The 25482-nt window shown below is 34.2% G+C and overlaps 5 protein-coding genes across 5 annotated transcripts; 1 reads left to right on the top strand and 4 right to left on the bottom strand.

Annotated features, from left to right (window-relative positions):
- Positions 1-1491: 1491 nt before the first annotated feature.
- LOC148176561 (small ribosomal subunit protein uS11A) lies at positions 1492-2383 on the bottom strand. The gene is made up of 3 exons (XM_088033979.1): positions 2278-2383; positions 1805-2047; positions 1492-1756 (listed from the first exon to the last, which is right to left on the bottom strand). Exons 2-3 carry the CDS (start codon positions 2039-2041, stop codon positions 1538-1540), a joined length of 456 nt encoding a protein of 151 aa, XP_087890105.1. The 5' UTR covers positions 2042-2047; positions 2278-2383; the 3' UTR covers positions 1492-1537.
- A 60-nt stretch (positions 2384-2443) lies between these two features.
- LOC148176560 (uncharacterized) lies at positions 2444-3480 on the top strand. Its single transcript, XM_088033982.1, has 5 exons — positions 2444-2570; positions 2750-2868; positions 2914-3053; positions 3099-3253; positions 3298-3480. Exons 2-5 carry the CDS (start codon positions 2830-2832, stop codon positions 3378-3380), a joined length of 417 nt encoding a protein of 138 aa, XP_087890108.1. The 5' UTR covers positions 2444-2570; positions 2750-2829; the 3' UTR covers positions 3381-3480.
- On the bottom strand, positions 3461-7094 carry LOC148176559 (uncharacterized). The gene is made up of 4 exons (XM_088033980.1): positions 6969-7094; positions 3873-4030; positions 3613-3743; positions 3461-3561 (listed from the first exon to the last, which is right to left on the bottom strand). Exons 1-4 carry the CDS (start codon positions 7017-7019, stop codon positions 3461-3463), a joined length of 441 nt encoding a protein of 146 aa, XP_087890106.1. The 5' UTR covers positions 7020-7094.
- A 297-nt stretch (positions 7095-7391) lies between these two features.
- Positions 7392-15002, bottom strand: lili (LMBR1-like protein lilipod). The gene is made up of 8 exons (XM_088033948.1): positions 14701-15002; positions 9107-9602; positions 8990-9058; positions 8622-8939; positions 8400-8554; positions 8120-8351; positions 7919-8075; positions 7392-7694 (listed from the first exon to the last, which is right to left on the bottom strand). The coding sequence occupies exons 1-8, from the start codon at positions 14770-14772 to the stop codon at positions 7613-7615; spliced, it is 1581 nt and encodes a 526-aa protein (XP_087890074.1). The 5' UTR covers positions 14773-15002; the 3' UTR covers positions 7392-7612.
- A 3257-nt stretch (positions 15003-18259) lies between these two features.
- LOC148176557 (carbonic anhydrase 6-like) lies at positions 18260-19881 on the bottom strand. The gene is made up of 8 exons (XM_088035137.1): positions 19801-19881; positions 19663-19701; positions 19352-19387; positions 19145-19297; positions 18970-19099; positions 18700-18805; positions 18411-18650; positions 18260-18364 (listed from the first exon to the last, which is right to left on the bottom strand). The coding sequence occupies exons 1-8, from the start codon at positions 19862-19864 to the stop codon at positions 18260-18262; spliced, it is 873 nt and encodes a 290-aa protein (XP_087891263.1). The 5' UTR covers positions 19865-19881.
- Between the last annotated feature and the right edge of the window lie 5601 nt (positions 19882-25482).

Raw genomic sequence — 25482 nt, 5'->3', positions numbered from 1 at the left:
ATTCCAGTCCAATTTTCCCCGTTCTTCATTCTTCATTTTGCTATTTAACCAATTTTTATGTTTTTAAGAGAAATCATATTACCCCATCTTTATAATAAAGAAAGGTGTATTAGTATATAAAAAATCGTATTAGTTCATTTTTTGCGATTTTATGAGTTGGATGGTTTCTGCATAACTAGGCTCAAATGTGAAACTTCAAACTTGTCAAATTGGATTGAATTTTGTGTTTAAACATTGCCGTTGAGCTTTAATAGTAGATTACATACCGAGGTGGGAAGTTCAAGATTCCTCTCGAGAGAAAAAGTTTGTCACCGAGGCGTCAGCCTAGGTGGACAATTTCTCGAGAGATAGGAATCGAACTTCTACCGAGGTTTGTATACTATTTTATTCACAATCATATTAAAAAAAATAATAAAGAAAGTGAAAAGTCCAATATTGTTAAACGTTTTTTTGCTTCCAAAAACTGTTACCAAATTACTTCCACCCATGCTCTACATTGGAAATGACTCATCTGGAGTGGATATATCTAACACTTTTTCACACGCGCACGCTTCAAGAGAATAAGTTAGTTCAATTTGGTTCAACCTCCTACCAAAGTCGCTACTGTCAATTCATGAAGTTTCAATTATTTAACCAACGAAACTTAAAACTAACAAGTTAAATTATATTAGAGGGAACACCGTTAATGTTAAATGTGAACGAAGAATGATCATAACCTGCAACATAGTGTCAGACCTTGTTTCAATTGTTCACTTAAAAAGTTGAACTCCTGCAGTCAAACGAGACACGATTGTTTCTTCTCTTAAAATGTTGACATTCTTCTCATTTTTTGTAAAATTCTCCGCAAAATGTACTAGTTTTAAACGGTATAGAAGCTTCAGCATCCGTTTTACACCCATTTTGAAATCAACTTCGACGCCAAATGACAAGATAGAAATGTCAAATTCATTAACGCGGCCTACTTCATTTATCAAAATCTAGTTATCTGGCATTTGGAGGTCGGGAAATAGTCACTTCCCAGCTAGTTGGGAAGTGAATTACCGTAGTAACAGCTCACTTTCCACCTTACGAAAAGTTAGAAAATGAACAATTGTTGACTGATCGTGAATAAAATTGTTAATATGATTCAATTACAAACGGAAAAAATTGTGCTATAGCCTACACCCTAATCTGAAAACTTTTGCCTTCCTTCTGGTTCATTAATTATACCAAAATCAACTTGTTCGTGATTAGTTGACACCAAGTTAACATATAGACAGAAATGTTCAATTTGGCTACTTAGTACATATTAACAATTTTCACTGATATTTGAGAGAGCTTGCACAATGTGACCTAGAAAAAGTTACTGTTTAGCTTGCTGTAATAAAAATTAAAAATTATCGTTATTGTGAAGTGGATTTCAATTTCATAATAAAAGTATTAATAGTGCTTTATAGTTGAAACACCATCGTCATAAATAAACAATACAGGTCCTTCCAATAAAACATCCAATTGAATTCATATTATTTATAATATAAAAACCCCACAAAGGGCCATTTTACAATCTACGTCCACGACGGCCTCCCTTCCTGCGAGTAGAATCAGAAGGAATGGGTGTAACATCCTCAATTCTCCCAATTTTCATGTTAGATCTAGCCAAAGCCCTCAAAGCGCTCTGTGCTCCAGGCCCCGGAGTCTTAGTTTTGTTCCCTCCAGTCGCACGCAACTTAATATGAAGCGCGGTGATCCCCAAAGACTTACACTTTTCAGCGACGTCCTACAAAATTGCCATTACAAAGACCATAACCTCACTTTTTCAACTTACTTGAGCGGCCAACATAGCGGCGTACGGAGACGCTTCATCTCGATCAGCTTTGACTTTCATGCCTCCAGTGACTCTGGAGATGGTTTCCCGCCCGGACAAGTCCGTTACATGGACGAACGTGTCGTTGAAACTGGCGAAAATGTGAGCGACTCCGAAGACGATTTCGCCTTCGCGGACTTGGGGGCCGAGGGAAACTTGGACCTCCTCTTTCTGGACTTTGCCTTTTCTTGGTGCCATTCTGAGCTAAAATGTACAAAATTACAGATTCTGAGGCGATTTGGAGGTTAGGAGTTTGAAATGTCAACATGGATGTCGGCGGTGACTTTTTCCGTCGCCATCCGCGGTAAAACACACACAAATTGAGCGTTTTACACGACATCCTTCATTAGAAGACATTAAAGAACGCCCGTGTGGCCGTATTTTCCAAAATTTCAGTGAAATTACCGTGAAAAAAGCCCCAAAAGAAAACTTACTGTGTATCAAACACGAACGAACCACTGTAGAGGGCGCTGCCACCGTTGACACTTCCCGACTTCAATTTCGTACCAACCTCAACCAACGAAAGTTACTACGCAGTGGCGGCTCGACTGGTACTACCATGCTGATCCATCCACAAAACAGGGGATTTTACCTCAACCCGACACTGGTGGAAATTCGCACGGCACGTTGTTGGTGACATTGACAGACTCGACGCCAGTGCAACTTTGTCAATCAAGTTCTCCGAGTTGTGTGTTTACAAACAGTAATTTAGGCGAAACAATCACAGGTAAATATTTTTTTAAGTTTCCAATGTTTTGGGATTGGTGGAAATAAAACGTGAGTCACGTGTCATCGCAGAAATCACCTGTTGCTCGGCAACGGCTTTGTGGGACAGGGGCGTACCGATATTTTTTCACCCAAAACTGCGTCTGGCAGGCTATGAAATCTAATCTAGTTACTTTTTAGTTTGGTGATATGTGATCTGAAAACACTGAGAGCCCCAGGGCAGTGCTGCCTTGCAACGAAACTTCGAATTTCCCCCAAACATGATCAACAGTATCGTCATTCTGTTATTTCTTTTTATAGTAAGTATAGTTTTTTAAGTGTCAATACTAATATGTCAATTTCAGCCGTTATTACACTGTCACATCTGCACCACGGAAGTGTCAACTCTTGACGACCGCATCGTAACTTTCGTCACTTGTAATGCGGTCTTTGAGATCTGTTGTGATCAAGGGTGCTGCCCCCGATTTAGTCACGCCCACATCTGGTAACTTTCCAAACTTAAATTCCCTGGAGAAATAATCTTTTGTAGGATTTTCACCGCCGGGCTCACTTTCATCGTCTGTATTTGCGTTTTTGGGTGTTGGTTACTTTGTTGCAAGAATCGACGGAATCGGGTGCTGCCACCCCGAATCGACGATCGGGTGGATTCGCCGTTAACTTTAGTGACAGCTGACAGTCGAAATGGTAGATTTTGTTTTTCGAGTACTTCCCCTAAACCTGTGTTGTAGATATAATTCGAGCCGAGAATCAAACTAGTGCTGTACCGACGACGCCGCCGCCGACGTACGAAGAAGCGACGGCCATGAGGTGACTTCAGTGGGGAGTTTGTTGTTTTGTGGATATTTTATCGTTAAACTTTCACATGTATATTTTTATATTACATTCATCTGATTAATGATTTGTTAGCATTGGTTGTGCGATTGCTTCGTCATATGTAGGGATTTTTGTTGATGTTGGTAATGAAATGGCAGCACTGTATGTCGGTGGTGGGTCTACAAGGGTGCAAACGTTGAAAAATGAAAATTACCAAGGCGGGGACTTACCGTCATTACCAACTGCAGGTCTAGTGAGACTGATAATCCGAATTTGGGGTCTTTTTGGGCGCACTTTAAAGTAGTAGCAGAGTAGCCCCATGGTACAACAGAATATTACGAAAACCATTGCGATGATTAACCTGCAAGAGATGAGGTAGTCCGAGAATTTCACCAATTTGTTGGTAGCACTGCGTGTGTACAGTTCAGTTTGAGGTTACGCAATAAGGAGCAGTGTTACCAACATTGAGATATTACTTGTCAATAGTTACCATATGTATAGTGGAATTTCAGACAAACTGGAGCAACATCCTGTTTCGCAACATTTTTCGATCCATGTTTTACAAACGAATGTGTCGTAAACTGGACCCGCAATGAAATTGGAATTTTCGCTTCTTTGAATGAAGCAAACAAGTATTTCTGAGACAACCTGGAAGGTCAGAAATTTTTTTACGACTTTGATGAAAAATATTAGGCAGTTTTCGTGCTATTGTAATGAAATTTGGGGAAAACACTTTTATTGGTCTGTTGATGGACTGCGCCAAATCTCATAATTTTAGAACAAAAGTAAAAATTTTTAGAAATTTTATTTAGAGGATGAATAAAAAATTTGAAATTTTTGTCCTTTCGCCTGTAATTATGGCAGTTTTTGTTGCATTGTAACGAAATTTAGAGAAAACACTCTTTTTGTTCTGTTTATGGACTGTGCACAATCTCATAATTTTAGACCAAAAGTAACAAATTTTAGAAATCCTTTTTAGAGAACAAATAAAAAATTTCAAAATTATTATCCTTTCGCTTGTAATTCGGGTAGTTTTCGTGCTGTTGCAATGAAATTTGGGGAAGACACTCTCTTTGGTCTGTTTATGAACTGTGCAAAATCTAATAATTTTAGACCGAAAGTAACAAATTTTAAAATTTTCTTTTAGATGACGAATAGAAAAATTGAAATTTTTGTCCTTCCGCCTGTAATTCGGGTAGTTTTCGTGCTACTGCAATGAAATTTAGGGAAGACATTATTTTAGCTCTGTTTATAAATTGCGCAAAATTTCATAATTTTAGGCCAAAAATAACAAATTTTAGAAATTTTTTTTCAGAGAACAAAAATTTATAGAAATTTTTGTCATTTCGCCTGTAATTCTGGCAGTGTTTGTGGTATTGGAATGACATTAAGGAAAGACACTCATTTTTGACCTGCTTATGGGGACTGCGGCAAATTTCATAATTTTAGTCTAAAATAAAGGAACTAGAATTATTTTAAAGGAATAAAAAAATTTGAAAATTTTTGTTCTTTCGCCTGTGTCTCTAGCAGTTTTAGTGCTATTAAAATAAAATCTATGGAAAACATTCTTTTAGATCTATTTATGGACTGCGCCAAATCTAATAATTTTACACTAAAAGTAATAATTAATTTTAGAAATTTTTTTAGAGAACAACTAAAAATTTTAGAAATAATTGTCCTTTCGCCTGTAATTCTGGCAGTTTTCGTACTATTGCAATGAAATTTGAGGAAAACACTCTTATTGGTCTGTTGATGGACTGCGTCAAATCTCATAATTTTAGAATAAAAGTAAAAATTTTTAGAAATTTTATTTAGAGGACGAATAAAAAATTCGAAATTTTTGTCCTTTCGCCTGTAATTCTGGCAGTTTTTCTTGTATTGTAACGAAATTTAGAGAAGATACTCTTTTGGTTCTGATTATGGACTGTCCACAATCTCATAATTTTAGACCAAAAGTAACAAATTTTAGATTTTTTTTTTAGACAACAAATAATAAATTTCTAAATTTTTATTCTTTCGCTTGTAATTCGGGTAGTTTTCGTGCTATTGCAATGGAATTTGGGGAAGACACTCTTTTTGGTCTGTTTATGAACTGTGCAAAATCTTAATAATAATAATAATTTTAGACCGAAAGTAACAAATTTTAGATTTTTTTTTTAGGTGAATAGAAAAATTGAAATTTTTGCCCTTCCGCCTGTAATTTAGGGAAGACATTCTTTTTGCTCTGTTTATAGGATTGCGCAAAATCTCATAATTTTAGACCAAAAATAAAACGTTTTAGAAATTTTATTTTAGAAAACAAATGAATAATTTCTAAATTTTTGTCCTTTCGCCTGTAATTCGTGTAGTTTTCGTGCTACTGCAATGAAATTTAGGGAAGACATTTATTTCACTCTATTTATGGACTGCGCAAAATTTCATAATTTTAGCCTAAAAGTAACAAATTTTAGGAAATTTTTTTAGAGAACAGAAAAATTTATAGAAATTTCATTTCGCCTGTAATTCTGGCAGTTTTTGCGGTATTGGAATGACATTAAGGAAAGGTACTCATTTTTGACCTGCTTATGGGACTGCGCCAAATTTCATAATTTTAGTCTAAAATAAAAAAACTAGAATTATTTTAAAGGAATAAAAAAAATTGGACATTTTTATTCTTTTGCCTGTATCTAGAGCAGTTTTAGTGCGATTGCAATAAAATTTATAGAAAACATTATTTTTGATCTGTTTATGGACTGCGCAAAATCTCATAATTTTAGACCGAAAGTAACAAATTTTAGATTTTTTTTTTAGGTGAATAGAAAAATTGAAATTTTTGCCCTTCCGCCTGTAATTTAGGGAAGACATTCTTTTTGCTCTGTTTATAGGATTGCGCAAAATCTCATAATTTTAGACCAAAAATAAAACGTTTTAGAAATTTTATTTTAGAAAACAAATGAATAATTTCTAAATTTTTGTCCTTTCGCCTGTAATTCGTGTAGTTTTCGTGCTATTGCATTGAAATTTAGGAAAGACATTTATTTCGCTCTATTTATGGACTGCGCGAAATCTCATAATTTTAGCCCAAAAGTAATAAATTTTAGAAAATTTTTTTAGAGAACAGAAAAATTTATAGAAATTTTTGTCATTTCGCCTGAAATTCTGGCAGTTTTTGTGGTATTGGAATGACATTAAGAGAAGGCATTCATTTTTGACCTGCTTATGGACTGCGCCAAATTTTATCATTTTAGTCTAAAATAAAAAAAAAACTAAAATTATTTTAAAGGAATAAAAAAATTTGGACATTTTTGTTCTTTTGCCTGTATCTTGAGCAGTTTTAGTGCTAATGCAATAAAATTTATGGAAAACATTCTTTTTGATCTGTTTATGGACTGCGCAAAATATCATAATTTTAGAGCAAAAGTAACAAATTTTAGAAATTTTTTTAGAGAACAAATTAAAAAACTTCGAAATTGTTTTCCTTTCGACTGTAATTCTGGCAGTTTTCGTACTATTGCAATGAAATTTGGAAAAGACCCTCTTTTTGACCTGTTGATGAACTATCAAGTCTCAAAATGTAGTTTAGTTTTTAGGGTAAAACAAAACTCACCAAATGTACGTCGGTCATTAGTACCAGCATTATTGCTTTAAATTCCTTCATTTAGCGGTCGAACGTTTAGTGTAAGGAGGTTGAACACTTGGGTCTAAATACGTACCTATCGCTTTGCAGTTTTTATCGGCCAGAATATGTTTGCAGTACTTATCATTTATCTTTTTCCGAGTAATACGTTTAGTTGTTGTACACATTACTTCGGCAGCTTTAGTTTGAAATTTTATGTTGGTAGTACTGAAATGACAGTGCTAAAGTGAAGTGGGTGTGTATGACTTATTTCTCGTTATGTTATTTTGATGTCACAATTTACTCCAGTGTTATGAAGTCATTTTCGTTCCAACCTCACTTCTGGGTTATTGACATTATATACAGTGCGATTTGGCACCAATCAGTGCCAACGAAGAATGAAATAAAAGAAAGTTCTCAGATATAAATTAATATATTGATAAAATTCTTAAAACGAAATATAAATAGGCAATACAATCCATGTACAACACCTAACCTAACTTAGACTAGAAATACAAACAGACAGCCGCGTGCAAACTACCCACTGACGTCACACTGTACTCAGCCTTTGAGAATTCTACTCTACAATCACAGAAAAGTTGATAATTTCATCACTTGCATCCAAATATTGGACATTAGGCGAACTTGACCACTGAAGGCCTTGGTGTATTTGGGACGGAAACGGGTGGTTCACAAACTCCCAGAAAAACCAAAATTCTGTGCAAATAACGCACGTGAATGAGTCTAGAGGCCGCCACTCACCGCATGAACATGATAGATGATCAGTTTAGCGATGACAAGCGGGAAATTCAAAATATTAGTCCGGTAAAAAAGAAAACAACGGCGATTCTAAAATTATCAGTCTTATCTAAGCTACAAGCTGCTGGTGTTAGTTTAGAAATGTTACACAGTTAATCAAAAACATGTAATTTTCAACTAACCGAGCGTACAGTTCTCTTCTCACTTTCGCCGTGAACTTGTTGACGACGCAGAGCGTCGAAGCGGCGGCGAAAGACAAGTTGTACAACAGAACGATCTGGAAATTACCGAGCCACTCGATGCTCCCGAAATCCCCCAACAGATCGAAGTTGGTAATACCTAAAAAACAGTTGAATTCGTGCTACGAACCAGTCACCACTCACCTAAAATCTTGGAAAGTAGCGGCAGCGCGGAACTCAGGACCAGAACCACTGCGCAGTTACCTATAATCAAACAGAAGGGGGTAGTTTTGGGGCGGGGGCGGATACGTGACATCACGGGGGCGGTGTATAAACCGATAGATGACGTCGCTATGAGGTATAGTATTAAAACGATCTCCAGGGCCGCGCCGAAGGGGCCCAGCTTCGACAACGAGCTCACTCCCAAGGTGAATTGCTGAAAATTACGTTTTCAACTTCTGCGTCAACGGGGGTGGTAAACTACCTTCGAGCTGAGGGGCAACGCTTTTATACCTATCAAAAGAGAAAGCGTGTTTTGCACCACCAGAAGAACTGCGATTACTGTTAGACCGATCAGGAGGATCATGGCCACTGGATGGAGAACGTTCCGCCGCAGAAACGAGGTGTGTCGCTGTTTGTCTGGAAAAAAAGGGGTCAGCTTCCGACTCACCAGACCTAACCTAGCTACAAAAAAAAACTTAAGTACCCAAAATTTTTCGCCTGGTTTCCAATTCTGCGAGTCTGGATCCCAAACCTGATTGTAGCTCCCCGTTCCTCAGTCTTAGTAGGTTTTCTGGGAGTTTATAGTCGTCGTCCTGCACGGGCGAGATCAACCCAATGGACATGGGCGCTGGGCTGACGTACGATTTCCCAGTGTTCTGTACATGTTTCAGTCTTCTTCTCAAGCATTCTTCCTCTAGAGCGCACGCGTAGAACTCCTCGTTGATGTCGCGCAGAAACTGCGGTTTTATCAGGAACTGACTGACGACGTCGAAGAGCCTGACGAAGCCCAAAGGCGTACAAACTACAAAATTTCGTTTTCTTAAGTTGGAGAGAGTGAGGGTATGTACAAACCTAAAAGCATCACGACGCCCAAAAAACTAATGCACGAGTATAAGAAGGGCAAGTAGTAGCTCCACAGATCTAAAAGAAAAACGATGACTCTTTGGCCCTTCCAAACCCTTTACTTACTAAGAAGCGTCTGGAAACTAGACTTGTCCTTATCGATGAGCGCGGAAATGACGTACGTCATCCCCAACACCACCATCCCCAAAAGTCCCAAGACTGTGAACGTCTCGTACACCCTCGCCATCAGTCCTTTGCGGTGGCCAAAAAACCCTTCCGATTCCGTGAACAAATACGCAAACGGAAGAAAAACAAAAAGAGACAGATTTGAAAATAAAAAGATATAATTCCAGAGGCCTTGGATCAAAGAACTGTTGAGCCATTTTATATAGTAGCTGTTAGGGTAGATTATTAAGACTTCGTTTGATATGATCGAAATAGGTAAGAGGAGGACGGCACCGATGGAAACCGCCAATGAGAACGTGCAGAGCCACGTACTGATGCGGTAAACTGTGACTTCATCCTCGTCGGTGCTGTAGTAGTCTTCGCGGCCTTTGCGTTTGAAGCGGCCGAGGATGGCGAAGCTGAGGAGGTAGAGCAGGAGGAACAACAACAGGAAGATCTAAAAAAAACAAACAAAAAAAGATCAGTAGGTGGTGTTCCCCAGGGCGCCGCCAAGGGTCCACTTCTTTTGTTCTTACAAACAGAGAAAGTGGTGGTAAATCATTCATGACTACTTTATCGGTGTTTGCGTGTGTAAATACTATAAATATACTGATAAGAAGTTGATGCTTGCGCGTAAATTATCATGATCCTGTTGCGTCTTAAAATACTATCTTGGGAGGAGGAAATAAACAAATGCCCTTTTTTGCCTTATAAAACAGCTCTGTCTTATTATAGTGTTACCACCAGACAAATTCCATTTCTCGGTCAAAACCTCCGTGTTGCAACAAAGAATGTTTGCAAAAATACGAGGTCATGACAAAACATCGCAAATTGCTGCTGACGCCTCATCAAACTTGTTTGCGTCTTGTTGAAACAAAAAAATTAAGAGATGCGTTGATTCTTCAATGTCAGGCTTCACTGACGCGAATAATAAATAAAAACGCGATGATGCCATGCCAATTTGATTAGGAGTGTCTATTTTGAATTTGCGCGTTATTATCAATCATGACCCGCAGGAAACAGTTACGTGCGTGTTTGAAGTAGGACAAAGTTCTTCAACACTGGTCGAGTTGTGTAATTGGGATTGAAATTTGTAATTAGTTTCAATGTTTGAATGCAACAATTAACGCAGGCGATGAACTGTCATGTTATCTAGTTGACGTTTCGCACTATCTTGCATTGTTCATTGGTTACTAATCGGTAGTTCCAAAGGCCATTGCATGATCAAAAAACCAAATCGGTGTCTCCCAGAAAACCGTCTTTGACCCACTGCTGTTCTTATCTAGAGATACGAGCAGGTATTTGACGAGACAGACCCAAATACGTGACGAGCTGATAAATTATGAAGATATATTACATAAACTGTACTGATATTAAAACTTTTTCCGCGCCATAAATTAGCTTCCGAAATTTACAGTTTCCAAGAGCAAGGTCACTCATTAACACACAACTGTACCCATAAAACCGTCAAGGTCTCGAAAAATCAAACAAAAGTGAAATGTATTGTAACCATATGCAACTCTGATTTTATCTCGCTTTGTGCTCCTTGCCAACATAATGACACCAATTAAGCCAAATTGTGGTTGTCACAGTTCTGAGCAGGCCTTGGTCAATATTTATCTAGTTTAATCCAAACAGACAATTGCTTGAGTAAATATTTGGGCACGTAACTTAATTCGTGTAGAGGTAAAAATGCCAAAAAAGATGTGGTGTTCCGCAAGGCACCACATGGGGTCCGTTGCTATTCACAAAAACTATATAGGGCCACTTCAAAAAGGCAAAACTGACACTTTCCCGTTGCTATCATGTGGAGATCGTCTTCACCAGTCCGACTTTCTTCATTTTTCCAACTTTCTATCTGAGAAAGTGTCAAATAGCTATAAATATCCATTATCTGCGTCTTCGTAGATAACGAAATTAAACATAACTGACCGCTGCTTACTTATCAAATCATTAGTCCAATATTTGCTCCTCCTGTTTGTCGTTTCTTGCAAATACTTATTCTGATTACGTTCTATTTATAGCGACCGTCCACAACGTCTTGTTGCTACATGAAAAAATTCAACGCAAAAATGCGATAAACAGGAAACTAGGAAAAGTGGGCGAATACAAAAAACTGATAAAATATAGCAATAAAATGAGGAAATAAACGTGTGGTATTTACTCAAGGTCTGTGTTCTCCAGCGAGATGCCTGGTAAATCTGGAAGTCGCGGTGGCTATTTGTGGCCTGGCTATTTTGGGTTCGTTGAAGAAGTGCGCTTGTTTTTGTTGGATTTATATTACAATGAGATGTTTTTCGGCTGTGCTAAATCTTTATGAGTGTAATAAAGTTATTTATCTGAAATAGCGATACGGTGGATCCGTTTCGATGAGGTTGAGTCAGTTTTATGAAAAAGATTGTATTGTTTGCGACACCCTCAGTCAGAAAATGACAATGGCAATGGCGTTTGAAATGATTAGAAAATTTATGAAACTCTAGAGACGTTAGAAATTTGAGACAAAGTTCCGTTTTTTGAAAAACTAGCAACACCGCAATCTTTCCGTACTTTACAACCGTCTGGAAATTGTCTGGCTAGAAAATAAAGGTAAAATTAGTGACATTTTTGAAAATTATTTCTTGGATTGGAAATGAAAAGAGTAGTAGTGAAAAGGCTCGGCACAGTCTGAAAAGTCGTTATGTGCAATGAAATTCCTTTTAGATAAGTGACTTAATTCATTTTATCACCAGACTTGACTAAACAAACCCAAAATTTTTGGAAATTTATGACGTAAAAATTTCAACTATGAAAAATCTAAAGAATCTTGGAAGTTTTTAGGAATCTAGAAAAATAGGAAGATCTATATATTGAGAAAAACGACTAAAGAATTTAGATGAAACCAAAAAAACTGCTAAATTTAGGATTTAAAAATATAGAAAATCTCGGGTGTCAAAAAAATCTAAATAGTACATCTAAATCTATAAAATATTAAAGAAAATAGAAATCGAAAGTACAAAAAGGTGCTTATTTAGGAATGTTGCAACATTGAAATGTTTTCTATAAAGCCAAGAAACGGTACTTTTAAAAGATTAAGAGACTTGGTTTAAAGCACCTTTTGTCTTTTTTTTAGTACAGAATATCATTAACTGTAAAAAATGTGACGTCCAACAATGAGATTGTTATAAAAAGTTTATCCAAACAGAGTTTGATCGTTTATAAAAGAAAGCTTCTATCTTAGTTAAAAAAGCACAAACTTTGTTTAGGTTTTTAATTTTGGGCTCAGGAAAGAATTCGCTTCGACATGATAGGTAGCATGGGCACCTTTTTTCATCACTCTCTATATCTTTGAATCTTTGATCAGCAATTTTAAAACCAAGCTAGACCTAAAATATGTGAGCAAAACAAGCAGTGCAATGCCAAATGCCAAGATTTACGAATGTAAAGAAATCTAGAAAAATTAAAAGACCACAGATAGGAAAATTTAAAAGTTTAAAGATTAAAAAACAGAGAATTATTGGTGACATAAAAAATTACAGACTACAAAAGTAAATTATCCAAATAAACGAAGAAATCTAAAACATGTTTAATGAATAATCCACAAGAACTATAAGAGTCTAAAGAAACCATAGATTAGAGAAGAATCTAAAAATAAGAGTCAGAAGAACTCACAGCAATTCAACGTCATACAAAAAAACCCAGAATAATCAGAACAACCGAAAAAAAATCCTCAAAAAATCCTTGAAATCCAGAAAGGTCAGTGCAACTGAAAGGAATTTTAACAAAAATGAATAAAAAAAAAACTGAGAAGGTTTAGAAGAATCAGAAGAACAGGAAATATAAATCATATAATCCGATTCTAGAATGTTCAAAAACTACAAGGAAAACAAAAATAAATCCAAAATCCTATAGAAACCTAAAGGATAAGAAAAATGCTCCAACAAATTCTGAAAAGAAACAGACCTTAATAATCCGAAAATCCAAACTAAATTAAATCCACAATAATCCCAAGAAATTCAAAGCAATTCAACATCTTTAAAAGTATGTAAGAATTTGAGAAAAATCCATAGAAAAAAATGATGTCACTATCTAACTAAACCCCGTCATTCAATCGGCCAGTACAAGTTTGCACACAAAGAGGCGACGTCAAGTACAGGATGAAAATGTAGAAACTTAAAAAAAATATATCTAAGATGGGTCAAATAAAAAACAATTTTGGAAATGTTCGAAATTGCTATTTCTAAAAAATCCAGGATATTTCACAGGTTGCAAAAAGAAAATTTAAGAAAAGCAAAGAAATCTGGGATAATTCAAATATCTATCAAAAGTAAAAAATTCGAACAATCGAAGAAATTTAGAGAACTAGAAGGTAGAAAAATGTAAGAAATAAAAAATAAGTTAATTCTAGCAGATCTAGAAAAATTAGAGAAGCAAAATACCCAAAAAAAGTTAAGAAGGGTATAAAGTTAAACGTTTTGAAAATCCTCGTGAAAATCTAAGCAGTGTCAGAAATCTAAGAAAACTAACACATCTAGACCTTCTAAACTATAAAATTGGAGTAAATTTCTAAAGAATTTTTTTAAATCAAAAAAAGTAAAAACCTACAAGAATCTAGATTAAATTAATATTAATATGAAAATTCTTATGTAGCTAATGAAAAACAAAGTCTTTAAAACTGTTGGTAGCATCGAGGGTGGCTATGAAATGTCAAACAAACTTGCCGGTCATTACAAATGTGGGTTTAGATGTTTTCAACTGACATTTATAGTTAACCTCAAACATCGAGCAAAATTAGTTGTGACGAAAAACTGTTCTAGTTGTGGTTTGAAGCCTGAAAATGAAAAACTTGAGACACAAAACTGTAACTGAAAAATAATAACAAATAAATAATTTTTAACATGGTTGTATTCACTATTAAAACAAAGCGGCAAAATAGTGCATGACAGAAATTCCATAGCCACCCTTGATGCTAGACACATTTATAACCACTGTGTAAATTTTAGGAATTTGTACCATAATTACCACGTAGAAAAATCTTCGAACATCCCCAAATCTGATGTCAACGTGAAAACAAAAAAAAACGCAAACCACCCCACTCTCATTTTCGTAAATTTGTTGGAATCTGACCATTAGGAACACCCCTTTAAGATTTCCCTACATTTTAGTAGGCTTTGCCCCGAAACAAGCGCAATCGATAACCTTCACACGGCCAACTTTCCACAACCCCTCGATTTCTCTCTTTCTCCCTAACCTCAAATTGGGGCCCAGGTTAATGCCCCAATAACCACAAATGGGTTTCCTTATTGGGCTAATTGGGCTAAATTACCATGTCAATACCGAGGACTAAAACCTCGCCGTTGTAAAATATTAGCATAACTGTAATTTAGCCCGAAATTCGCATGTATGTAATTTAATATGCACACTTTTTTAGCTACCTGTAATCGTATTTGGCTCTTCTCCAATAAATTGTCGAAATCGCACATTCGCAATAAACAATTCATCTATTTCGGAGCCCATAAATAATTAAATCGACGTGCTTGTCCGTCATTGGACACGTCAATTTTACAAGGAAAACTTACAATCTGTTCACGGACGTTGTTGTGGAATTCCTGTTCTTCGAAATTAGGCTCCTCTTCTTCATAATCATCCATTTCTTCTCTCACCTATTCGTTAACACTGGTCCTTCCAACACAAATAAACTATTCATTTTTACAGGTTATTAGACGCTTTTGGAGTCCATTGTTGACAGAAAACACTGAAGATATTTAAAAAAAAAGACACAAAGACTTTACAACACGACAGATTTTGGATGAATGTGAAGATTTGTAACGCACTGGTTTGACGCTTCTTCCACAACTGTCAGCTGATGACTGCAGGGCTGGCAATTGATAAAAGATAAACAGAGCGACTGGGGCGACATCTGCATAGTTGTTGCCGATATTACAGGAAACTCTAAAGAATAATTCGAAATTCGACAAGATCAATAAGAAAATATATTGGTTTATTAAACACAATAGTGTTCTGGTTTAATTACTATAATAATTTACCTTTAATTTAATTTATTTTTTTGTTTTTTTTAGGATTTCTGATTCCACCTTACTTGAAAACGTGTCATCGCATCGGTGGAAATCGTAACTTGTCAAAAATTTCACTTTTTTTATTTATTATTTATGTAATAAGTCTACAAAGTCCAATTATGTACGAATTTCATACAAGGGTTTACCTTCGATTGTAGTAAAGACAATAATTTTCTTTCAAAAGAATGAGATTTTGTATAGTTTATCCGGTGAGAGATTGGGATATTTCGACAGTTGACATATAGGTTGGTAGCAAATTATGCTACAAAATACACTAAAAACACTAAATTCCTACGCGAAATGGGTTGACAGGGTTGTCAGTAACTGGGGTTATTTTGTTATTTTAAACTTTGCGCGTATGGTACACTTTTTATCGCGTAGATTTAGTGACTTTTCTGTCATTCAATCTCTCACCGTACAAACTATATCGAAGTTGTCTGACTGCGTCGTTTTAGTGTTTATAGTTACGAATTTGGTTTACATTTGAAGTACAAGTGAAATAGTATATTATGAAACGCGTGTCATAATGACTATTTTGCCGCACGCACGTTTCATAAAGTAGTAAGTGCGGCAAAATGCATTATGAACAAGTATATAGGTACGCTATTTTTTCTATTTCGCCTTATTTTAAACGAAAAAACTTGATTTCGAAATCTAGGGAATTTTAGGGTAGTTGGCATTAGCAAAATTTTCGGAAAAAAAATTCGAAGTAGCCAAATCCAATTTCAGTCAGTTTGACAGGTGTGACGTTTTGAGGTTACCGGAGCGCAAGGAAGCCAAGAGAGCAAAGATGTTGATCATGATTATGATAGTTCTCTTGCATCCAAAAAGTTTTTCTCCGATGAATGATTAAGCTAAATACAACAAGAAATAATAGTGTATTGATCGATTTATCATGGTTTATCAAAACCAAAATCTAAATTGTCAACCTTGACGGCAGGTTGACGGTTTGTCTGCTGCAAACCTAAGAAAAATATAAGTTCCTGGAAATATTGGCACGGGATTGGTCCATTACGATACCGAAATACGCTCAAACGCGTATCGAAATATCTTCATTATGAACGCGAAATAGAAAAAAATTTAAATCGTGCATGAAATAGAAGAAATATTCGGAATGGCGTCGGAAACTAAAGACTTTCTTTTTCCTACCAAATCTAGTAGTATAAGAAACTTACAATGCTATAGGAGGTGAAATTGCATTTTGACATTAAGTTTTTAATTTATAATTATTTGATATATTATATGATTTTCCTTATTATTGCCCCTGATGTCCTAATAATTTCCTCTGATTTTCTAATAATTTGATGTTTGATTGATTGATTGATGCTTAAAAATGGCGTAGATACACCTAACTTTCCCCGATTTGAGTTCCTTATGATTTCGTCTAACTTTTTTCGATTTTTTTGTGATTTCATCGGACTTTTCCATATTTCCTAGAGATATCTTCTGATTTCCTATTAATTTCCTATTAATTAATTAACCCCTCGATAAAGAACTACTTTATGGACGCTAAACAATATCATAAAATATACATTATTATACAACCGGACATAACATGTATTAGGATGGAATGAAGCACAAAAAAAAGGAAAGAAAGTCTTCGGGAGTCATTTATAGAAATCTAAACAATCTAAAAGTTTCCAGATGAACGAATGTCCACAATGATGAATCCACAAGAACTCAAGAACTATAAGAATCTAAAGGAATTAAAAAAAAATAAATAAAAATCCAAGAATCAACAGAATTGGGACAACTCAAAGAAGAGTCGGAAGAACCCAAAAGATAATGGTAAATACTATTCAAGTGTATCCAAGTATTCTAAAAAAAATATTTTTTCGAATTTTTCGAGAATCGAAAGAAAGTAAGACCAAATGCAGACGAATTCTAAAGAACTTTCAAGAGTTTTTGGAAAACCAGAAGAATCAGAAGAACACCAAAGAATAAACACTATTAAAGTGTATTTCAGATCTAAAAAATCAAACAATAATTCTTCAGGAAAACCAAAATAAATCTAAACAATAAAAAATTTTTCAAAAGAATTCATAAGTGTTAAGTCTTCACAAACATTACAAAACGTCAAAGATCTTGAAAAATGATTCTAAAGAAATCAGTCTCTTCACTTTTTCTTTAAGTTAGTGAACGGGTTTTCGGATTGTCTAAATATTTTGGCAGATCTAGAATTTCTGGTACCTGCGCATCATGTAAGATTGAATTGTTTGATAATGGTCAATTACGCTAGAACTGATTACTATGAAAATTGTTCTTTAATTCGAATGTTAAAAAATGTTAATGCATGGCATGATAAAATCGAATTATTTGGTATGTCAAAGAGTAAATTTAAAAAAACCGCTTCTGTTGTCCTAGTCTAGTAGGTATGTACTATTTTCTTGTTGTATTATTTTTAATCTGTTTTTTGTGATATTATTTTTATAACTTTATCTAATTAATTGTGTTATGATATGTATAAGTTCTGCGTTAATAAACAAACATTTAAACAATTAAACCATCTCAAATTTTTCGGAGAGTCTGAGTAAACTGAATGTTCTGGAATGATCAAAAAAAGATGTTGGAAAGACTGGAGAATCTAAAGCATTTGGGAAATCCGGGATTTTTGAACTGTCTGAAGACTTGGGAGATTCTGGATAGTTTGGGTAGTCTTAAGATTTAATATTTTGGGATGCTCATGTCATTCAAGGAATATGAAGATTTTCAGAACATCGAATGCTTATAAAATCTATGATATCTGAAGGCTAAGTAAAGTCTAAGAGATTCTGCAAAACTCGGGGGGCAGTTTTAGGGGTCTAAATACTCTGAGGATCTGGAGATGATGGAGAGTCCGGGTAGTTCGAATGGCAAAAAATGGTAAAAAACCTCAAAAATCAAGCTAATGTGAGTGAAGTTTTGGGGCTCTGTGGAGTTCGAAGAGTCTCGAAAGTCCAGGGAATCTGAAGAATCTAAAAGTTTAAAAAATTTCTAAAAGTATTAAAGGATCTGAAATCGGTGAAAGTCCCAAGAGTCAGCAGAATAATAACTTTTTATTAAAATTTCGCAACTGCATAGTTCAACTGCTAAAATATACAAAACGACCATTCTTCCCCTGGATTTCTCTATTATTCCGGGAAACTCTCCTTCTTTGGGTATCCAATATATTAGTCAACTGTTCCATCTACAAAAAAAACAACACACAAATTTTCTTCGTTTTTCCAACTAACCTGATTAGAAGACAGATGCAAATGTTGAGGGAAAACAAACCAATTCACACTTTCATAACAATCAGGTTTTGTGTACGATCCGTGGTAAAAATAAAAACTTTTCTGGTTCATCGGAAGAATATCTTTGAGGAGCAAATCATCCGGCAAAGTAACACTTGCTGGTTGGTTTACTTTGGTTGCTACAGCTGGAATTCCCCGAATTATCTTGTCGAAGATTGGATTCTGTCCTGCTGGATTTTTCTACAACACGAAGAAGATAAAGTTGGTTTGAGATTAATCGGATTTTTACGTTGTACAATACTGCCACTACAAGTAAACCGTTTGGGTGGTGTTTGGCAGTGTCTAAAGTTCCATATTTTGTGTTAACAAAGACGATGTGGGCTTCCAATGCGAATCTATATTAAATATAACCAGCTTAGACAGTTTTAATCAGAACGCATTAGTTTCAAAAATCAAATTTAATATGCCGGCAACTCATTATACACAAATTTGTGCGCTAGGCAACTATTTACACAGATATTTTTGGAACTGACGCGTTTGTTAGTGTATACTATATTACCTCCGACTGTCTATTACATGTTCGGATGGCCAATGAAAATGAAACTCGTGAAAACTGTAAGTATCTGGAAGTCGTCCACCTGTAACCGTTGCTTGTCTCTCAAAATAACTATCAGCAAACTTAACAGACACTGAAAATGTCACTTTATAGTGTTAGTACAAAACTTTTGACCCACCTGTATAGTGATGGTTGGTAAGGTTGAATTTGTGACCTCTGTAGAATTCGGCGCTGTATTTAAGTTCTCCTAAATCGTATGGAAAACTTGAGTTTCTGTTTAGACTGATGGGCGACTGGAGTCTTCCGTTGCAGTAGGAAGAGGGCCAATTTTCTAAAATTGTTATTGATAAAAGGATTTAGCTTAAACGTAAAAATATTGACTTACTTTGGTTTGAGTATGACCAGGTGGTTGGTTGAGGATCTGAATCAAATGAGAGAAAGATATTAATAATGTCAAATTTCCAAATTATAAACATAATCTGATACAAAACTGGTGATCTTAAGCTCAAAGTTAATTCTACGATTTTAGTAAATTTAACTTACGAAATGACTATTCAGTTACAAAATTATATCGGGTTTGGCGTTGAAACTAATTTTAAACAAGTAAGCCATGGAAAAACAAGGTCCACGAAAAACCTCGATTTCCGAAGGCCACTTTGTTTTGTTTAAAATTTTGGTAATTTTGACATTTCTTACCATTTGGAGTAACAATTGCCTCAATCCCAACAAAGCAAACTGAAAATTAGACAGAACTGTCAGTACAGTCCTGACATTTTGACTGTTCAGAGATATAAAAAACTTTTATTATCTCTAGCCAGTCACATCCAAACTTACAAGTCAAGATCAAAACAGTCACGTTACAAAATTTACTCATTTTTGGAATATGACTAAAAAACATAAGTGCAAGAACGATTGTATTTATGGACTAAAAACCAATTAGAAAATACATATTTTGACAAAAAAAATTGGTAAAACTTTTCTTCTCGACACTACAATCATTAAAAGGTAGTTAAATAGAAAGCATTAGATACATTAAAATGTATTATAGATGAAAGGTGCTATTTTTGATTATACAATGCATCTATTAGTGCCTTTAATAAAAGTACTAGACACTTAGGATCGTAAGTTTTAACCTTCAAAGTTGATTTTTGGGAGTGCCATTAAGGACAAACAAAATATTAACTTCTTGTTTTGTTCTCGTCTAAAAAAGTAGGACAATACAGGATGTTTTGTAAATAAATCACCAACTCTTATTTGGAGAATCAGATTCTGTACTTACAGCAAGAGGTTTCTAGTTTTTTACTATATTATGGAAAGTATTAACGTTAATGATGAGTTTTATACGTCTTGGGAAAACTTATTAAACTACTTTTTTAACGCATTGTTGAGTAATTTCAGAACTTTGCAAGTTTTTAAAAATAACTGAAGAAAATAATTTTTTTTGACGTGTTTATTAACTCCCTAAAACTACATTTTCGCATAATAAAGTCAAATTTTTGAAATTTTAGTTTTTTTTGGATAAAACCAAATCCTTTAGAAGTTTTATAAAATTTGATAACTCGTATAATTTTGACGTTAAAACAATGACAATTTTACTAAATTTGCAGAAAAATACGTTAAATAATTGATTTTTAATAATTTATTCATTCTTGAAATTTTGTGTGAAATGAGTACAAATACATTTAATAAATATACGACCGGATTTTTAGCATTTAAGATGCGAGAAAAACGACGGCGAAAACTGCATATTCCTATTTGTCCTAATTTGTCCTTGTTTTGTTGTTTGTCGACGAACTTAAATTTTCAGCACAACTTTGATTTGGCGTAAAATTCTGCGTAAAATGAATATTTTTTTAAACGGAAATAACTCGTACGTGGATTTTGACTCCATATTTGGAATCTGCGCGAAGTATTGCGTAAACTCGTACATAGTATTGTTATAATTTTTTTTTTAAATCAAATTTTCCACACAAAAAATACAACAAAATCTTGAAATTTCTGCAGTTAACTTGCCATTTATTAATTGTGATTGATAAAATCGTCGTTCATCAATCCACGGCTGTGTAAAGAAGCATAGTGCGCATTCAACATTAAAAACAACATTAAATTGAAACTTTACAAATGTCAAAATGCAAGTTAATATACCAAAATTTCTTAAGATTAATGAATTGTCAATTTTTGACATTTGTATTTTTATCAAAATTTGAAGAAAAAGTGGCGGTTTTTGGCGATTCTTGTGAGAATGAGAATGCACTTGTAGTTTTATGAGGCCTAATTGAGTACATTACATTAGATGCTAAATATTGATCAAGGAATGAATCTTAGATTTCACCTCGTAAAGCCAAGAAGCGACATTTGTTTGGAAGCCAACTGAAGAGCTACTTGAATTTTCAACACAGATGAATAAAAAATAACTTTAAAAAAAATCATAACTAAAATTAAAAAACATACTAGAACAACTTGAAGGAAACGGACCAATTAAATTAATCACGGGAATTTAGTTTTTATTTTAATTGAAGTTTGATTTAACAATTTATATTGTGTTTTAAGCAATCAACATTTATAGCCCATTGTTTTTTGTAAGTGTATTTTTTTACATTTTTTTAAAGATTCTTGAGCAACGGTAAAGGCTTTTCCACAAATAAATAACTTGTATAGAACGCCTAAGAATTTTCTTAATGCATTTTCATTTTCAAGATCTACCAACACTGACTGTTAAAAAGATGAATTTTCCTAAACATTATTCAATGATTTTCAGAAATTATTTCTCAAGATACGTATTCCATCGTCTTGATCGCAGTTTTATAAATCTCGGTTTGAAGAAACTTCGATTTTCTTGATTACAGAACAAACAAAACTAAGTTTAAAATTACCAGTTAAACTAAAGTCAGTTCACTAAAACTGCAGTTAAACGCATGTTAGTAAAATCGACCCTTTTAGTCGGCGATATGGAGCACTGAAAAATCCGGAGCTTCAAAATGGATAATTTTAGCGCTAAACCATGAAAATGTTACTAAATTCGCAGCCCGAAAAACGTTCAATATTTTTTTAACAATTTATTTGTTTATGAAATTCTGCGTCAAATGAGTACAAATACCCCTACTAATAAGTAAGACCATATGAAATGTGAGAAAAACAATGGCAAAAACCGCGTCTTTCTATCTGTCATAGTTCCGGAGGTATTGAACACCGGAAATTCCGGAGGTTTTAACATTTTTATTGATTGGCGACTACCTAAAATTTCAATCTTTCAAATCTCGTTATCTGTTGATGTACGAAAACTTTGAGCATAGTTTTGGATTTTGCGTGAAATTCGGCGTGAAATGAGTACCTACAATAACATGAGCTAGAATAATAAGCTAGAAATCGACCGAAATAGATTTACGAAATAAATAGAAATAGATTTAAAACATATTTGTTTCTGTCGGTTTAAAATATTCGTGAAATGAATACAAATTATATTAAGAAAAACTGGATTTTTATGATATAAAATATCAGAACAACAATAGCGAAAACCGCACCTTTTTACTTGCTTTAGTTCCGGAAATATCGAGACCAAAAGTTTCGGAACTTTAAAATTTTTATTGTTTCACGACCACCCGAAATTTCAATTGTTTCTAATTGTGTTATTTGTTGACGTACGGAATTTTTCAACACAGTTTTGGATTTTACGTGAAATTCTGCGTAAAATGAATATTTTTTTAAACGAAAATAACTCGTACGTGGATTTTGATCCCATATTTGAAATCTGCGCGAAGTTTTGCCCAAAATGGGCCCTAATTACGCAAGATTGCTTCAAAAATAAGCGAGAAATTGACCGAAGACAGCTTACATAGTATTAGTCATATTTTTTTTTCAAAAATCAAATTTTCCACACAAAAAATATAACAAAATCTTGAGATTTCTGCAGTTACAGGTGCGAATGTTTCCAAACTTGCCATTTGTTAATTATGATTACTAAAATCGTCGTTCATTAATCCACGGCTGTGTAAAGAAGCATAGTGCGCATTCACAAATTAAGTTACATATGTAAAACAACATTAAATTGGAACTTTACAAATATCAAAATGCAAGTTAATAAACTAAAATCTCTTAAAATTAATGAATTGTCAATTTTTGACATTTGTATTTTCATCAAAATTTGAAGAAAAAGTGGCGGTTTTGGCAATTCTAGTGAGTATGAGAATGCACTTGTGGTATTATGAGGCCTAATTGACTACATACATAATTTAGATGCTAAATATTGATCAAGGAATGAATCTTAGATTTCACCTCGTAAAGCCAAAAATCGATATTTGTTTAGAAGCCAACTGAAGAGCTACTTGAATTTTCAACACAGATGAATAAAAAATCTCTTTAAATAAAATCATTTTATCATTGCTTTGCAACATTTGTTCTTCAGCACATAATTCGTAGAACAGAGGAAGACGTTCCTCTAGTTGATTCAGAAAATTTAAATAACTCTTTTTTCTTAAAATAGTTTCCTTGCCCAAGAAGCAATTAAAAACATTGTTAAGATACCTTTAGACCATGCAAAAGATATAATCCAAACCATCAAGAACATTGATTGACAGTAGCTGGAGACAACTATTTTGAGATGCATTTTGAACATATGTATTAGAACACGAAAACTTGAAAGAAACGGGACAATTAAATTAATCACGGGTATTTAGTTTTTATTTCAATTGAGGTTTGATTTAACAATTTATATTGTGTTTCAAGCAATCAACATTTATAGCCCATTGTTTCTTGTAAGTGTATTTTTTTTACATTTTTTTAAAGATTCTTGAGCAGCGGTAAAGGCTTTTCCACAAGGAAATAACGTGTACAGAACGCCTAAGGATTTTTTTGATGCATTTTCATTCTTTGCTGCTTTTTCTGTAATTTCTTTTATGACAAGATCTACCATCACTGACTGTTAGAAAGATGAATTTTCCTTACATTTTCTCCAATGATTTCCAGAAAATATTTCTCAAGATACGAATTCCATCGTCTTGATCGCAGTTTTATAAATCTCGGTTTGAAGAAACTTCGATTTTCTTGGTTACAGAATAAACAAAACTAAGTTTAAAATTACCAGTTAAACTAAACTAGGGGTCGATTTCAAGTGTGACTTGCGTTACTACAAATTCCATTTTCAACATAGCAACGCCAATCACATTGCTCATACCTTGGCAACGGTTGCAAATTTGCGTTAACGCAGTGACTTGAAATCGCCCCCTCAGTTTACTAAAACTGCAGTTAAACGCATGTTAGTGAAATCGACCCTTTTAGTCGGCGATATGAAGCACTGAAAAATCCGGAGCTTGAAAATGGATAATTTTAACGCTAAACCACGAAAATGTTACTAAATTCGCTGCCCGAAAAACGTTCAATATTTTTTTTAACAATTTATTTGTATATGAAATTCTACGTCAAATGAGCACAAGTACCCCTAATAAGTAAGACCATATGAAATGCGAGAAAAACAATGGCAAAAACCGCATTTTTCTATTGGTCATAGTTCCTGAGGTATTGAACACCGGAAATTCCGGAGATTTTAACATTTTTGTTGATTGACGACTACCTAAAATTTCAATCGTTTCAAATTTCGTTATCTACTGATGTACCAAAATTTTGAGCATAGTTTTGGATTCTGCGTGAAATTCGGCGTAAAATGAGTACCTACAATAATATGAGCTAGAATAATAAGCTAGAAATCGACCGAAATAGATTTACGAAATAAATAGAAATAGATTTAAAACATATTTGTTTCTGTCGGTTCAAAATATTCGTGAAATTCTTAGTGAAATGAATACAAATTATATTAAGAAAAACTGGATTTTTATGATATAAAATGTCAGAACAATAATAGCGAAAACCGCACCTTTTTACTTGCTTTAGTTCCGAAAATATCGAGACCAAAAGTTCCGGAACTCCAAAATTTTTATTGTTTGACGACCACCCGAGATTTCAATTGTTTCTAATTCTGTTATTTGTTGACGTACGGAATTTTTCAACACAGTTTTGGATTTTACGTGAAATTCTGCGTAAAATAAATATTTTTTTCGAATTTGCCGCTTTAATAGGTCCATTAAAGTACTCAATTTGGAGTCGTTTATAGGTATCTATAAAAAAACTCAAAGTAGGAAATTTTGTTTTTTAAGAATTGGCAAAACTAATTAGTCTGGTTGTCACCTGTTTCGTGTCAAGTTCTTGGTCAATTTAGATTTTACGATCCGTGTTTAATAAATTGCTGCGTGAATAAAAAAATGTATCAATATAATTGAATTCTCCTTTGCGGCCAACAATAATTGTACCTAAATATAATAGATGTGAATACTGGCTGTGAGGTTAGGTTACGTTAAGTCAAAATTCAATGATAGTAAAACTCAATAAATGTCAAATTTCAAATAGAATTTGAAAATCAAGTGGCAAGTCGTGGTTAGAAAACCATTACCAATTGTGTAACACAAAAACTCTTAGAATTGGAAAATTTAATTTTTTATTAAAAAAAGGGTGCAAATTCAAAAAAAT

Source organism: Gnatocerus cornutus, chromosome 4, assembly GCF_029298725.1.
Source record: "Gnatocerus cornutus isolate USDA-ARS CGAHR chromosome 4, icGnaCorn1.1, whole genome shotgun sequence".
NCBI lineage: Eukaryota > Metazoa > Arthropoda > Insecta > Coleoptera > Tenebrionidae > Gnatocerus > Gnatocerus cornutus.
Note: the sequence above shows the minus strand (reverse complement) of the source record. Positions and strands in the feature narration are given on the sequence as shown.

Coding starts and splice junctions, on each gene's coding strand:
- LOC148176561 (XM_088033979.1), bottom strand. CDS start 2,041: ATGGCACCAAGAAAAGGCAAAGTCCAGAAAGAGGAGGTCCAAGTTTCC. Junction 1,757..1,804: donor CCGCTATGTTGGCCGCTCAA/GTAAGTTGAAAA, acceptor GCAATTTTGTAG/GACGTCGCTGAAAAGTGTAA.
- LOC148176560 (XM_088033982.1), top strand. CDS start 2,830: ATGATCAACAGTATCGTCATTCTGTTATTTCTTTTTATA. Junction 2,869..2,913: donor TTCTGTTATTTCTTTTTATA/GTAAGTATAGTT, acceptor TGTCAATTTCAG/CCGTTATTACACTGTCACAT. Junction 3,254..3,297: donor GACAGCTGACAGTCGAAATG/GTAGATTTTGTT, acceptor CCTGTGTTGTAG/ATATAATTCGAGCCGAGAAT.
- LOC148176559 (XM_088033980.1), bottom strand. CDS start 7,019: ATGAAGGAATTTAAAGCAATAATGCTGGTACTAATGACCGACGTACAT. Junction 4,031..6,968: donor TAATGACCGACGTACATTTG/GTGAGTTTTGTT, acceptor CTGACCTTCCAG/GTTGTCTCAGAAATACTTGT. Junction 3,562..3,612: donor ACCTGCAGTTGGTAATGACG/GTAAGTCCCCGC, acceptor GCACCCTTGTAG/ACCCACCACCGACATACAGT.
- lili (XM_088033948.1), bottom strand. CDS start 14,772: ATGGATGATTATGAAGAAGAGGAGCCTAATTTCGAAGAACAGGAATTC. Junction 9,059..9,106: donor TAGTTTCCAGACGCTTCTTA/GTAAGTAAAGGG, acceptor TTTTTCTTTTAG/ATCTGTGGAGCTACTACTTG. Junction 8,352..8,399: donor CGTTGCCCCTCAGCTCGAAG/GTAGTTTACCAC, acceptor CGTAATTTTCAG/CAATTCACCTTGGGAGTGAG.
- LOC148176557 (XM_088035137.1), bottom strand. CDS start 19,864: ATGTTTTTTAGTCATATTCCAAAAATGAGTAAATTTTGTAACGTGACT. Junction 19,298..19,351: donor CTGGTCATACTCAAACCAAA/GTAAGTCAATAT, acceptor TAACAATTTTAG/AAAATTGGCCCTCTTCCTAC. Junction 18,365..18,410: donor TGCATCTGTCTTCTAATCAG/GTTAGTTGGAAA, acceptor TTTTTTTTGTAG/ATGGAACAGTTGACTAATAT.